Consider the following 15,438-nt stretch of genomic DNA (forward strand, 5'->3'; position numbering starts at 1 on the left):
TACACAAATGGTTGACTAAGAATCCCCTACAACACCGGGTGGCTACAAACTTCATTTTGGAGCTCATGTCCATAGCTTTATGTAAAAACCTTTTTACATTTGACAGAAAAATATATTTGCAGACTAAGGGGATGGGGGCAGCTTTTGTACCTAGCCTAGCAATACTATACATGGCGAAATATGAAGAAGAACATGTGTTCTCTCCACTTAATAACTGGCGGGACAAGGTGAGCCAGTGGTACAGATATATTGATGATGTGATCTTCATTTGGGCTGGCCACCTGGACCATTTATTACAGTTTTAGGAGTGGCTCAACACATGCAACCAGGATATTCAGTTTCGAATAGAGCACAGCACAGTACAAGTTCCATTTTTGGACTTGATTATTCATCACAACGGTGGAGTACTTGAATGTGATCTTCACTGCAAGCCTACAGACAGGAACACATTGCTATACCATACCTGCAACCATCCTGACTACACAAAAGATAATTTGCCCTATGGGCAATTTCTACGGATTTGTAGGAATTGCACATCCAAGGAAGACTTTAAGAGACACTCGACATCTTTATCCACTAGATTAAGGACAAGAGGCTATCCCAAACAAATACTGGGATGAGCGGTTAAAAGAGCACTAAATGCAAACAGAGAACTGCTATTGCAACCTCTCGATACAACGTGTACCAACAGTGAAGACCGCTTAACCTGCGTAGTCACACATGGCACGCACAAATCACAGATTAAGTAAATCATCACCCAACATTGGCACATAGCCCGCCTCAACTTGCCTGAAGATTTGCCACCTAGATTCGCATATGAATGTGGGAAGAACATCAAAGAACATCTGGTCACTCACTTTTTCAACCGGACTCGAGGTACATCGGGCAAAGAACACTACGTCCACTGCAAGGACATCATCCTTGCGGGAATTGTGTGGCCTGCAAGTTTACTAAAAAGATCAAATCCTTCCCAATTGGCCAGCGGGAATGGACACTCAAAGATTTCACGAATTGTAAAAGCTCAAATGTGATTTACTGTATCCAGTGCCCATGAGGCCTAAGATATGTTGGACAGACCACACAAGCTATTCAACTTAGAATATCGGAACATCGCTCTAAGATCTGGTGCAAGACGTTGATAGCACCCTTAGTTTCACATTTCTTAGAGGCTAGACATACGCCAAATGACTTTCTCTGGTGGGCCCTGGAGAGAATCAAAGGCGGACCAGATATACAGCAAAGTCTCTTACACACAGAATCCAGGTGGATTCATCGTCTTGAGACATACCACCATGGCCTCAATGAGATTTTCCAACCTATAACATTTTGAAGTCTTGGGTACAATGTGCACTGACCTCCATTTTTAGGATTTCACGGAAAATAAATAGAAACAACTATGTGCCATTGACAGACTTGTCACCAGGTAACCACTAGGTCACAACAAAAATGAACTACTCGTTTACAGTATAGTTTCGAGATAGGGCTTTGAAGTACAGACATTTAGTGCAGTAATTGGGAGCACCCCGACGTAGCGGGAGTTATAACTGCTTTTTCCAATTTGAGATACAGACAGGGGCACACCCATATTTATGAACATATTTATGAACACGTCGGTTTAAATAAAAACAAAAGCAAATGAATCCTGTTTTCGAAACCCAGAATTACGCGGCACAGGCTTAAATGGCAATGTAAGGCACCTCTATTTGGGTAAATTGCCATACAAAGAAGAGGGAAAGCAACACCGGCCCAGCCCAATAAGCTCTCTGGGGGTCATTTAAAGAAATTGTAAGCGGCATCGTATAATGACGAGGAGATCCACAGTAGTCTAGCCATCACTAATGAAGTGCAGCAGAATTAGTGCTTTACGAAAGGTGCCAGTCTTCTATGATGGAGGTTTAAGTCCCTCTGTACCGTTTTGTTGTGTGTGTAAATATATCAAACACTTGAAAGGAGAATTAACATCTAGCCTTCTGTCATGATGCCTACCCCCAGGCATCCGGACCAAGCCCATCAGCCCCTGGAGCAGGCATCTAGAAATTTAGTAAAACCTCAGCAGCCCCGGCTAGGGGCTATCTGGGTTCAGTCCTGGCGCCTTAGGCGCCAGGCTCATAGTAGAAATCAGTCCTGGCGCCTAAGGCGCCAGGCTCATAGTCATTACTTACCTCAGGCAGACCATGCTGCATATGACTCCAATCCAACATGAAGCCTGAAAGGGACTATTTTTCTACAGGGCTATTTTGTAATCGGGTGTGGTTCTAGGGACTTCTTACCTGGAACTACTTTTGAGGCTATTTAAACCACGCCCGACCAGCAACACATGCTTCGTGTTATTCTGCATCCAGCAGCGTAACGCTCACCGTGCCTGCAGCCTGCATCCAGTCTTCTGCCACGCCCAACTCGAATCCGGAGCTCCTAAAACAAAGAGGAAAGAAAGGGACAAGGTTAGAAAACAAACTTATTTCTATTCCACACCTGATTCTGGATCCATCTCGTCTCCGGACCTGTAAAGAACATCACTTCTGCATGCGCCGCACCTCCAGCTGCAGCGCCGCGCCATACTCACCAGTCTTCAAGCATCCTTCGGGTCGGCGCTGCCTCCATCATTTCTTCGCCAAACTTCGGCACCTAGGAAACAAAAGAAAACCACAAGGTGAGCCGAGGGAACCAACAAATATAATTCTTACCACCTGATTTACCACCGGAGGCATCCTTTTGTGACTCTCCATATTTTCAAGTGCCGCATCTGTAAAGAGAGCAAAACAACACGTTTTCCACGTGCAACATTTACCGGACAGCGCCGGGTAATACAGACTCTTACCTGAGCGCCATCAGCTGCCACAAGAGCATCTTTTCACGAGCCAGCTGCAAGACAAGAAAGGAAGGGGGGAACAAGAGTGAACATCGGACATTTTGAACACTATGAACTTAATACTTACTGGTCCTCACCAGGAACCTAAGAGTCAATACTCTCCGGGACTCTCCCGAGCCTTCAAACCAGTGAAGTAACTGGAATCGATGCGCCCCTGCAAATCCACGCAGGATGGAGAGCTCATCTTTCAAGAATATAAGGTGAGATTGCTGTGAGGGCATTTCGGAGGTGATTAGTTGGGGAGGACTGTGGGGGTGCCATCACTTGAATCCACAAGTGGCTAAATCCATCTCTCCACTTGCAGGAGAATATTTCTACGGGTTAAGCAGCCAAGATTAGGAGGGCAGATCCAGTCTGTCATCGCTGCACTACGCATCACGTGGGTGGAGACCGTCGCTGTCCGGGTCCGACCGACGCCCCTGTGGGAGCCAGGTGAGCGTAACACCTCCGCATCTAACCATGCTGGGGGTCCCAAAAACGTATCCACACAATAGATATGTTTGAAATTAATCCGTAACCACTTTGGATAGAATGGCTCGGCCTTTATTTCATTCATGCTTTCAGCCCACTACCTGGCACAAAAAGAAGTAGGCAAACATTGAGAACCATCCAGCAGCCTGGACATCTGTGATTTCTCCAATATGCCCACAAAAAGGTCAGTAAAAATAACTTTTACAATCATAGTAACAGTGTTCCAATAGAGATTCTGTCATGATTAATCTGGCAAGCCACTGATAGGTCGTTATCCCTTTTCTTTTTTTGAAGGGGTGGAAGACAACAGTTCTCCTGATTCGTTTAAAAAAAAAAAGAGACGATTAAAGAAAGAACTAGCCCTACACGTGTCTCAACAAGACTAAGGGGTCATTGCCCACCCCCCCTGGAGTCTTTGGAGACGTTGGAGGATATGCCATTAATGTTCGTCAGCTTTGCCCAGATGCCATCACCGCTCTAGTCTTTTTCCAAGATGGTGCCTCTGTGTTCTTTTTCAACCGGCTCCTTTCAGCAGCGCGTCACATTGCAACCTGCTTTTCTGCTTTGGGTAAGACTCTAGCGCTTTCACCTCAGCGGCTTCCATGCTCCTGTTTTTTCTGTTGGGATCTGCCTTTCCTGGTCACCCCTGTCTTCTGGGCCCAGCCCCTGACATGCCTCCATTTTCTGTAGCACTCTCCGCTGCTGTGCATTTCTCAGCTCCTTCCTTCTTGGTTTTCGGAGTGGCGTGTCCTGCTCATTCTCCTCCTACTAGCAGCTCCGACCTCTTCTTCCTTCAAGTTTTGCCTGCCTTTGTCCTGACTGCTCTCTGGCAACTTCTCACCTAAGCCATATCTTGTGTAGCCAAATTCCACTTACCAACCTTTTGATTATCCACTGGGAGAGGATTCCAGTCGCATTACCATCTGGCGTCCTGGTTTTTGCTACATTTTACCATCGATTTGTCTACAATTCGCAAGGATCAGCCACCAAGGACTGAAGGTTTATTTTATGCCTTTTGACTTTTCCTTTTGGGCCTATCCATAGTAGGGGTCTCTTGTCATTGCTGTATCATTTTCAGGCAAACTGGCTTCCCCCCGGAATAGGCCATTTCTCAACAAGCAAAGAAGACCCACCGGGAAAAAAAGTGTTGTCTCCTCCTCCAGAAGACCAATCCTCCCAAACCTTGGATGAAGAACCCAGTGAGGGGGAATAGTCTAAAGCTGACAGTTTGCAATGCCTACAGCCTAAGTGAACCTGGCATCAACAGAACAGGGGCAGGAATGGATTACTGCAGTTCAAGTTCTTTCTTTGGAGGTTCAAAGATAAAAGACGGAAAAGGCTGTGCTCAGGCAATTGGTAGCTACCAGGGACGAACGCCCAGCTGACCTTCCTGCCATGGGATTAGCATCAGGCAAATATTATAAGTTACACACTGTAGTGACTAACGTACTCTTAGTCCATAGTCCCCTTTCCTCCATGCTGCACGGGAGACAGAACCTTTTTCACCAGAAAAAACCTTCTTCCCCTTTAAATTTAGAGGCGCACAGGGGCTCGGCACAGGGAGCATGCGCTGCCCTCACTCCGTCCTCTGGCGCCACACCTCAGTCCCCATTGATGCGTCAACAATAGGTTTAACATTGCCTAATGACAGCAGTATTATTAGGGGGGAGATTGGTGGGACGTATGGAGGAAAGGGGACTATGTACTAAGAGTACGTTAGTCACTAACATTAGTCACTACGGTGAGTAACTTACAATTACTCTTATGTCCCGTCCTCTTTCCTCCATACTGCATGGGCGATTACAACTGAAAGTAGCCCCAGGGGGGAGAGGAGACACTCCTTAAGCAAACATGTTCCGGAGGACCGCTGTCCGAAAGCCGCATCTGCTCTGGAGCCGGCATCCAAACAGTAATGCTTACAGAAAGCCGAGGGAGTGGCCCATGTGGCCGCTCTGCTTATGACCTGCCAGGAGACATGGCGCTGAAAGGCGATGGCCGTTGCCTTGGCCCTAACTGCATGGACATGCATGTTCGCCGGAAGGGGTCTATGCTGGCCCTCATATGCTTCCTTGATGGCAAAGACCATCCAGCGGGAGATGGAGGCTTTGGAGGCCTGATAGCCTGGCGCCTCCAAAGGTGATGGAACAGGGCATCTAACTTGCGGAAGCCCTTGGTCCTGTCTAGGTAGAATTTCAGGGCACGTCTGACATCCAGGCAGTGCAGAACTCTCTGAGGCTCGTACTTCGGGTCAGCAAAGAATGTAGGAAGGACGATCTCGTTTAAGTGAAAAGCTGATGGCACCTTAGGTAAAAATGCCGGATGGGTCCGCAGGACCACCTTGTTCTTGTGAAAGGTGGTATACGGCTTTGAGACGACTAGGGCCTGGATCTCACTGACCCTGCGCGCTGATGTGAGGCTGACTAGCAGGGCCGTCTTGATGGTGACCAGCCTGATGTCCGCAGTCGCCATACGCTCAAAAGGCTTGTGCGCGAGGGCGCCCAAGACCAGATTCAAATCCCACACGGGGTGTGGCTTCCTGACGGGCGGGTAGAGCCTAGCGAGGCTGGCCAGATACCTCCTGACGATCGGGTTGGAGGAGGCGAAGATCCCTTCCTCCGATTTCCTGTAGGCCCCAATGGCTGAGAGGTGTGTGCGGCAGGTGTCCACCTGCACGCCCGAGTTGGTGAGGTGAGCTGAGAATGACAGCATGTCGTCCAATGAGCAAGCCAGCGGGTTGATGTCCTTGGAGTGCGCCCAGTGGCAGAACCTGGTCCATTTGCTTTTATACTGGGCTCTGGTAGCCTTGCTCCTAGCCCCTTGTATGATCTCCAGATTGGCTTGAAGTGGCTGAGCGTTACCTGCTCAGGAATCACGCTGTGAGGCCCAGCTTCTGGGGGGGCGTGGTGGAGGACCCTGCCCCCCTGCTGTGTCAGAAGATGTGCTGGGCCTGTCGGGAGGTGGATTGGAGGGACCGCCAAGATACTGAGCAGCTCCGAGAACCATGGCCTGGCTGGCCACCACGGAGCTATCAGAATGAGGTTGAGCTGGCGAGACTCCTTGAACTTGCAAAGTACTCTGTGAATCAGTGGAGTGGGCGGAAAGGCGTATGCTGACATGCTGTTCCACTGGATCCACAAGGCGTCGCCCAGGGAGCCTAGGCCCTGCGCCTGCCAGGAGGCGAACTGGGGGCACTTCTTGTTGTGCCTGGTGGCAAAGAGATCCACCTGAGGGAAGCCCCAACAGTGGAAGATCTCCTGTGCAATGAGGTTGTTCAGCTGCCACTCGTAGTTGTCCACTCCCAACCTGCTGACCCTGTCCGCTTCCAGGTTGGATTTCCCCGGAAGGTTCACTGCCGTGAGGTAGATGTCGTTCTCCAAGGCCCATTCCCACATGTTGATCGCCAGTCTGCACAGGGAAGGGGACCTGGACCCCCCTGCTTGTTGATGTAGTACATACTGGTCGAGTTGTCTGTCTGGATGAGGACAACCCTTACCTCGAGACGTGGGAGGAAGGCTCTGAGCACTAACCAGATGGCGTTCAGTTCCAGCCAATTGATATGGTATTCTTGTTCTTGACAGGTCCATGTGCCATCATGTGAGGTCCGGGCAGAGAGAGAGATGGGGATCTTGATAATGTCGGCCTGAGAGCCCCTCTCCTGGTCCCATGATGCTGCAAAGTGTACCTGAATCCTCCTCATCATGAGTCCTGTGTGGGGGACAGCCAACAGTACCGCTGCAAAAAGGCCCAGCAGATGCTGGTACCAACAAACCGCAGTAGCGCCCCTGCTGAGAAAGTGGCACGTGGCCATCCTGATGGCCGCGATCTTGTCCCCCAAGGGGAAGACTGTCTTGGAGCACGTGTCCCAGATGAGGCCCAGGAAGGTCAACGACTGTGTGAGTTGCAGTTGTGACTTCTTGAGATTGAGCGAAAAGCCCAGGTCGTGTAGCGTGTTCATCAGTGCATGGGAGGAGTGGTGAACTGCTTTTTGAGATGTAGCCCTGACGAGCCAGTCGTCTAGGTAGGGGTATATATGGAGGCCCTGAGCTCGGAGTAGGGCTGCCACCGCGTTAATGAGCCTGGTAAAGACCCTGGGGGCCGAGTTGAAGCCAAAAGGGAGGACCTTGTATTGAAAATGGCAGTCCATGATCCTGAACCGGAGGAAAGACCGATGGGGTTGCCAGATCGGGACGTGCAGATAGGCGTCCTTCAGATCAAGGGAGCACATCTAGTCTCCCTTGCATAATGTCTCAGTAATAAAAGCTGGTGTCACCATCTTGAACTTCTGGAGAGGTAAGGGGAGGTTGAGGGTGGAAAGGTCCAGAACAACTCTCAGGCCAGCCTGGTTCTTTTTCTGAATGGCAAAGATCCTGGAGTAGAAGCCTGAGCCCCGGTCGTAGGCTGGGACTTCCTCCATGGCCTGTCTCAGGACGAGCGACCGAATATCTGCCAAAAAAGTTGCTGTTCCAACTTGCGGAAGAGGAGGAGAGGAGGGAGAGGCAGGAATAGGTAGACGGAACACTGAGGATACTACTGACAGGATCCAGGGGTCCACGAAGTTCTGTAGCCAAAAGTGTGCGTGTAGAGCAAGCCTGCCCCCCACTGGCGACACATGGACCCGAGTGGGTCTGTCATGACTTCTTACCCTCGGAGGCAGAGGCGGAAAAGAGTACTGGAAAAAGCCCTTGCCCCCTCCCCTTTTTGATGCTTGCGCCGACTAGTGGTCGGCGAGCGTTCCGGCTGCCTAGATCTCCATTCCTGGAAGCCGCCGAAGCCTCCAGATGAGCGACCCTTATCCGAGCGTTGCTGAGACTGAGAGTACGCTTTGGGCATGCTCTTTGTCAGAATGGATAAATACTTAGCCGTCTGAGAGCTATTCTTCTTCTTGTCCAGCACTTCGTCTGTGTTGGAGTGAAAGAGGTCACTGCCCTCGAAGGGCAGGTCAAGAATACGTTCCTGAACATCAAGGTTCAACTTGGTTGCCCAGAGCCAGGCCATCCTTCTCTTGTCCGTGGCAATACAGATGGCACGTCTAGAGGTATCAATGTGTGCCAGAGTGGACTCCATGATATCCTGAGCCACAAGCTTGGCTTCGGCTAGCCCCTCCTTGAAGCGTGATTGGCTGTGGACGGGGCCTTCCGGGAGGAAGTTGGCACTTTCCCGCCATTATCTTTGTTTAGCGACTGCCAGCTGGGCATCTGTGTTGGCCTATCGCAGGTGCAAGGAAGCATTGGAATACAGCTTCTTACAGTATGCATCCAAGGTTTTCTCCTTCTTGCCTAACAGCGCAGCAGATGACGAAGACGACTGAGGCTTGGAGTACAGTGATTCTGCAGCGATCAACGAGGAGTGTGGCTGAGGGTGGGAGGAGAGCAAGAGTGTATCTCCCCCCATCTGCCTGTACTTGGCGTCCAGGCGGCAGTTGACTGGCTGAACAGAGCGGCATTTGAGCCACCCCTTCTTGGCGAGAGATACCACGTCGGTCTGCAGTGGAATTCTCATTCTGGCAGAAGGACACCTTGTGAGAACTTCAGCGAGGACGCCCTCTGCCGGCTGATCAACCTGGGGCTGTGGGAGGCCCAGGTATTCTGCCAGGCCCGAGATACTTTCGTGGAAGGCTCTGGCCGATGATGGTGTGTCAGGATCCTCCTCCATATCAGTATCTTGATGGTCTGGAGGATCCTGTGGAGGAGGAGGAGTATCCGGAGCCAGAGGCTGGGGCACGGGGACCACCGCCGGAGGCTGAGGAAGAGGAGGAGGCTGGTATGGAACCGCCTGTGGAGTAGGCTGAGGAGCCGGAGGTGGTGGCTGTGCCAGGCCCAGAGGCGTCGGCGGAGGCATCTGTGGTGCCGCTAGCATAGCAGGAAGGATTTACCTGACTGCGTCCTTGATGATAGCCCCCATATCTGGAGATTTCATGAGGCCGAGGAACCTCTCAAAGATCCAGTACTCGCTGGCCGAAGAGGAGGAAGGCACTGAAGGGGTTATTAGAGGCAACTGAGGACGCTGCCGACCCTGTACATACGGACGCAAGGGAAAACAGCCTTGCGCATAAGAAGGGTCGGCCATAGGCCACGTACCTAGTTGATGCCAGTCCCACCTCGATACTCGTTCTTCGGCGAAGTCCTGCAGAGGAGTTGAACGGGTGTCCTTTTCTGGCACATCGGCCATTTTGTTGGGCTGTGTACCACGTGGCTGCGACGTGTTGCTCGGCTTATGTGAGCGGCGGCGACTTGCTCCGATCTTCGGGCCCGTGCCCGTTAGGTGTATCCACCTCTACCCGGGGGTCGTTATGGCTGCGTTCAGGCGCCCCCTCGGATGTGACTCTGGAAATAGGGCGTAGCCCCTCGGCCATGATGCCGGTACAAGGGCGGAGCCTATCGGCACAAGCCCGGTAATAGAGCCTATTGGCCACTCAACCTTTGCACTGGCAGGATCCGAGGACCCCTCAGCCCGAAGGCCGGTAATTGTGACAGACTCGGTGCGTGAGTTGGTATAAGGACCTGACCGGTCCCGCCCGCGTAGGAGAGTCCCTGGGAAGGAGTCTCCCTTGCGAGGTGCGGATGAAAATATAGGCCCTACCTCGGGCCTGGATCGTCTCACGAAACTCTTAAGGTCCTCCAAAGGAGACCGATGAAAGAGCTCCCTCCACCTGGCTAGTCTGTTCTTCAGCCCTTTCAAGGTCAGCGAGCTGCACGCCGAAGGGGCTTGCCAACCATGCTCTGGGCCAAGGCAACGTAGGCAGAGGGCATGGGCGTCTGAAGTTGGAAAGGGCCCGTTGCAGGATGGGCACCTTCTGAACCCTGTCGAAGTCGACATGCGCCGGGGAGGAGCTATGGCGTCTGAGGACCGAGTACCATTGAATTACATGGCCAAAGCCAAACCCAGGAGCGCTGGTGAATTCGGCCCGTTCCCGTCTGCGTGGAAAAGGGGACTGAGGTGTGGCCCCGGAGGGCGGAGTCAGGGCAGCACATGCTCCCTAGGCCGCGCCTCCGTGCGCCTCTAAATTTAAAGGGGAAGAAGGTTTTTTCAGGTGAAAAAGGTTCTGTCTCCCATCCATCGCAAGGGACGCCCATGCAGTATGGAGGAAAGGGGATGGGACGTAAGAGGAATGATGGATCTCTAAAGAGGTTGAAGGAATTCCTTTATGCTTGCGTGGTCCACTTTACTTTTCGGGTTACCACCCATGCTACAGATCCCGAGTGGTCTTGAAAGTATCCAATATGGTGGGTAATGCCATGGCTTGGGCCACACCTTTGGTCACCTCTGCCAATCCTGTGCTACATGACTATCAGGCTTTTGTGGCTCTTATGAGACAGACATTCGAGAGACCCGAAGTAATCTATTCCACCTGCAAAATGTTATTGGACATCTGTCAGGGCTCCTCTGATTTGATGTCCTACATTAGCAACTTCAAACGTACCACCACTGTGGCTGGATGGTCGGAAGCAGCTCAGTACTCAGGGCCTCATCACGAGTTGGGTGGTATCCCGACTGGGATTCCGCCCAACTTTATTTGCGTTTTTGCCCACCCGTCCGGTAGTATTACTGCCAGATCACGGGTTGGGGGCTAAACGTTACTCCCCATTCCCCATTAGTTCCAACAAACCTTTGGCGTAATTACCGTGCAGTAAAACCGCCGGTGATAAACATGCCAGGCTTGAGATTGGCAGAGCAGTAAATGAAGCGGTAACCCTGTTACTGCCACATTTAAGGGCTACCGCCCAACTCGTGATGAGGCCCTCAATCCTCAGACGTGGACTTCATGAAAATCTGAAGTATGAACTAGCTTGCGTTGCTCGTCCAGCTACCCTTTCTGATTTGATTTTGTTCACCTTACAGATCGACTATCAACAAGCACCAGAGCAAGAGATTCTCTCCTTCCTTTCCGATTACCACCCCCCCCGCCGGTGGGGGAAACATCCAAGGATGAACCGATGCAGATCGGTTCTAATAGAGGACCGTTTTCCACCTCCAAAAGACGAAGGAGGAGGTATGACGGCTTGTGCATGTATTGTGTTCAGGCTCTCATCTTCATCGTGATTGTCCTGATGTACCACAAAGGAGGTCGGAAAACAAAAGACTGTGGTCCTAGGGGGGACCTCATTCTGGGGAAAGAAGGAAGGTCCCATGATCGCTACCCATACCAGCTCTGAACAAAACGACTCACGTCTTTTGTTGGTTCGCTTAGTCCTACACTTACCCGGGATGACTATCGAAGCCCTGGCACTTATTGATAGCAGAGCTGCAGGCAACTTCATGAATATCATCTTGGCAGAAAGGGAGTGCATTCCCAAAGAAGAGCACAAGGAGAACCAGGAAGTGGAAGGGATTGACAGAAAGCCTCTTAGTTCGGGTCTCATTACACAGACGTCTGTTCCCATGGTTCTTTCCATTTTTGAACACCAGAAGTCCATTAGATCGATTATATTCAAATGCTCAGTCTCTTAGTCTATAGAAGGGGTGCATAGAGTTCCTAAGAGATATCAGGGATTTGTTGATGTCTTTCTGGATAAGATCCCTAAGGAGCTTCCTCCTCATCGCCCTGATGATTGTTCCATTGATTTGGTGCAGGAAGCTATTGTACCCTTTGACCATATGTATTCCTCGGCGCTCCCTGAAAAGAAGGCCTTAAAGGAATACCTCAAAGAGAATTTTCAAAGCTAACTTATTAGACCATCCAAGTCACGTGCAGGCACGTCCTTGTTTTTCATCCCCAAAAAAGACTTGCAAGAAATGTGCCCTTGTATCGACTATAGAGGCCTAAACAGAGTAACTATTTGGGATAGATACCCCATGCCCTTGATTAAGGACATCTTGGAGGCGGTACAGGGTGCAGTAATTCTTTCCAAGCTTTATCTCTGAGGGGCATACCACCTTCTACGGATACAGGACGGGGATGAATGGAAGACAGCTTACAGGACCCCATATGATTCCCTACAAGTATAAGGTTATGCCATTTGGGTTTGTTAATGCTCCCGCTATCTTTCAGTGATTTATGGACCAGTTGCTCTCTGATTTACTGTTCCACTCAGTTATCATTTATCTGCATGACATCTTGATGTTTTCACAGTTCAGGGAGTCAAACCAGGAGCACCTGTCTGCAGTCCTTGACCGATTGCAAAAGAACCACCTTCCTGTCAAACAAGAAAAATGCCTCTTAGAAGTTTATTCTGTTCCTTATTTAGGGTTTGTTCTTTGTCACCAAGGCATTAAGATGGACCGGCACAAGGTTTCAGCTGTACTTCAGTGGCCCTCACCAACTTCTGTAAAGGAAGTCTAGTGGTTATTGGGACTGGCAAACCTTTATCAGAAGTTTATTCCAGAGTTCTCAAAAACCCGCCTCCCCATCACTGCGTTACTGAAAAAAGATGTGCCTTTCTATTGGAATCAGGAAGCTGCAGGCGCGTTTCAACAACTCAAGGCCTTGTTCTGTTCAGCTCCCGTACTGAAATAACCAGATCAGAATCTACCATTCATTGTAGAAGCGGATGTCCCCGCTGGGGCACTGGGAGCAGTTCTTAAAGAACCAATCAAGGGTCAGGAATACCCCATTGCTTATCTCTCCAAGACCTTTATCTCCAGTGAACTGAACTATTCAGTCATTGAGAAGGAGCTTCTGGCTATGAAGCATGTCTGTGCCGAATGGCGTCATTTATTGCAAGAGGCCATGCATCCATTTGAGATGCAGACCGATCACAGGAACTTAACAGATGGAGTGTGTCAGTGCGGCAAACTAGGTGGGCGTATTCTTTGCACAGTTTGACTTCTCCATCACTTACATTCCTGGAAGCGAGAATGTCCTAGCCAACAGCTTGTCATGGTATCATTCTACTGGGTCCTCTTTAGCCTCCACCACAGAGCCGCAATTTCCAAGGAAAAAGTTCCTGTTTGGCACTTCCTCTTTTCTGCAGGAAGTCTCCTCGGGTTTGGCTCCATTTCAGTTTGGTCGTCCCCCTAACCAAGAAGAAGGTGTTACTCTTCTATGAACATAGGTTGGTTGTGCCTGAAAGTACCCTTCAAAGCCGGGCACAAGGGCTATGATGCCACCTTAGTACTCATCAGATGGACTTTTTGGTGACCAGCTGTTTGTAAGGACGTTAAGGCTTATGTTCTTTCATTTCCAGTATGCCCCCAATGCAATTATAGCACCAGAAGACCTACTAGACCTTGGAGCCATATATCTACAGGCTTTGTTGTGGACTTGCCACCTTCACGTGGGTGCACAGCTGTCATGGTGACCATATACTATTAGCAAGATGGTACATTTTGTACCCCTTCCAGGCCTACCTACTGATTCAGAGATGGGTCAAGTTTTTTTTTCAGGACACTTGGCACTTCCTCTTTTCTGCAGGAAGTCTCCTCGGGTTTGGCTCCATTTCAGTTTGGTCGTCCCCCTAACCAAGAAGAAGGGGTTACTCTTCTATGAACATAGGTTGGTTGTGCCTGAAAGTGTAACAGAGGGAGAAAGAGCTAAAGCCATCCAGGGACAGTGACTGCGCCCATCCCACTCCACATGCTGTGTTCTGTCTCCAGCCCCTGAAGGTGGACAGCAGTGTAATAGATGGAGAAAGAGCTAAAGACATACAGGGACAGTGACTGCCTCCATGCTACTCCACATGCTCCTTTCTCCAGACCCTGAAGGTGGACAGCAGTGTAACAGAGGGAGAAAGAGCTAAAGACATCCAGGGACAGTGACTGCCTCATCCTACGTCACATGCTGTGTTCTGTCTCCAGCCCCTGAAAGTGGACAGCAGTGTAACAGAGGGAGAAAGAGATACAGGGACAGTGACTGCCTCCATGCTACTCCACATGCTCCTTTCTCCAGCCCCTGAAAGTGGACAGCAGTGTAACAGAGGGAGAAAGAGCTAAAGACATCCAGGGACAGTGACTGCCTCCATCCCACTCCACATGCTGTGTTCTGTCTCCAGCCCCTGTAAGTGGACAGAAGTGTAACAGAGGGAGAAAGAGCTAAAGACATACAGGGACAGTGACTGCCTCCATCCTACACCACATGCTGTGCTCTATCTCCAGCCCCTGAAGGTGGACAGCAGTGTAACAGAGGGAGAAAGAGCTAAAGACATACAGGGGCAGTGACTGCCTCCATGCTGTTCCACATGCTGTGTTTTGTCTACAGTCCCTGAAGGTGGACAGAAGTGTAACAGAGGGAGAAAGAGCTAAAGACATACAGGAGTAGTGACTGCCTACATGCTACTCCACATGCTGTGCTCTGTCTCCAGCCCCTGGAAAGCAGTGTAACAGTGGGAGAAAGATACAGGGACAGTGGCTGCCTCCGTTCTGCTCCACATGCTGCTCCACTCTATCTCCAGCACCTGTAGGTGCACATTTACTCAGAGACCATCTACACTTACCAAGGACAGTCAGCATCCCTGTGGTTTTCTCCAGCGCCCTCTGCAGGCTGGGGTGGGACACTCTGCAGATGATATCTGACCCCCGGTCTCTGTGCAGGTCAGGGGTGAATGTCAGCCGTGCAGTGCAGGAATGGCCTTTGTCAGGCTCATGGCGACAGTCTGTGATGTCCTGTTTCCAGACAGTGCTCTCAGCATCGCCCTGGGTAGTGAGCCGGGCATCACTTCCTGTCTCCATCCTCAGCCAGTCCACCTTTAATTCCTTGGGGAAATAACCTGACACCTGGCACTGGAGAGAGACTTCTTTCCCATGGATTAGCTTTGGCACCAGAATGTCCTGCAGGTCGGGGCGCCCTGGGAAAGATGTGAGAAAAAGATAAACAATAGCCCATGACTACAAATAACCAAATCTATGTCATTCCAGTTGAAGACAACTCATTGCAATGAAACTCCATGCATTTATTTCACTTTTTACAATGGAATGTGGTTTTATTTATGTACATTTCAACTCAATACACCCTAGTGTTTTTTTAAAAAGTGGGCTCTGTTTTTCCTTTTATTAGTGTTTTATTTGGAAACACTTTGTGCCCCTTTTTGGATGCCGCTTTCTAATCCTTTTTCTTTGTTTCCCCTTTTTTATGCTCTTTTACATAAATACTAATTTTTTAACTATCAATGTCCATGAACCACTTAATAATTTCAGTATGTCCTGGTAAGTGACGGCTCGGCCCA

General features: G+C 50.2%; 1 protein-coding gene across 1 annotated transcript in view; it reads right to left on the reverse strand.

Moving 5' to 3' along the window:
• Positions 1–15,028, reverse strand: part of LOC138498709 (uncharacterized) — a 57,208-nt gene extending 42,180 nt beyond the window's left edge. Inside the window, exon 1 of the mRNA XM_069622354.1 lies at positions 14,710–15,028. Within this exon, the coding sequence (XP_069478455.1) occupies positions 14,710–14,944 (235 nt within the window). The 5' untranslated portion in view covers positions 14,945–15,028. The remainder of the gene's footprint in view (positions 1–14,709) is intronic.
• Between the last annotated feature and the right edge of the window lie 410 nt (positions 15,029–15,438).

Source organism: Ambystoma mexicanum, chromosome 5q (assembly GCF_040938575.1).
Source record: "Ambystoma mexicanum isolate Mex_15411 chromosome 5q, UKY_AmexF1_1, whole genome shotgun sequence".
Taxonomy (NCBI): Eukaryota; Metazoa; Chordata; class Amphibia; order Caudata; family Ambystomatidae; genus Ambystoma; species Ambystoma mexicanum.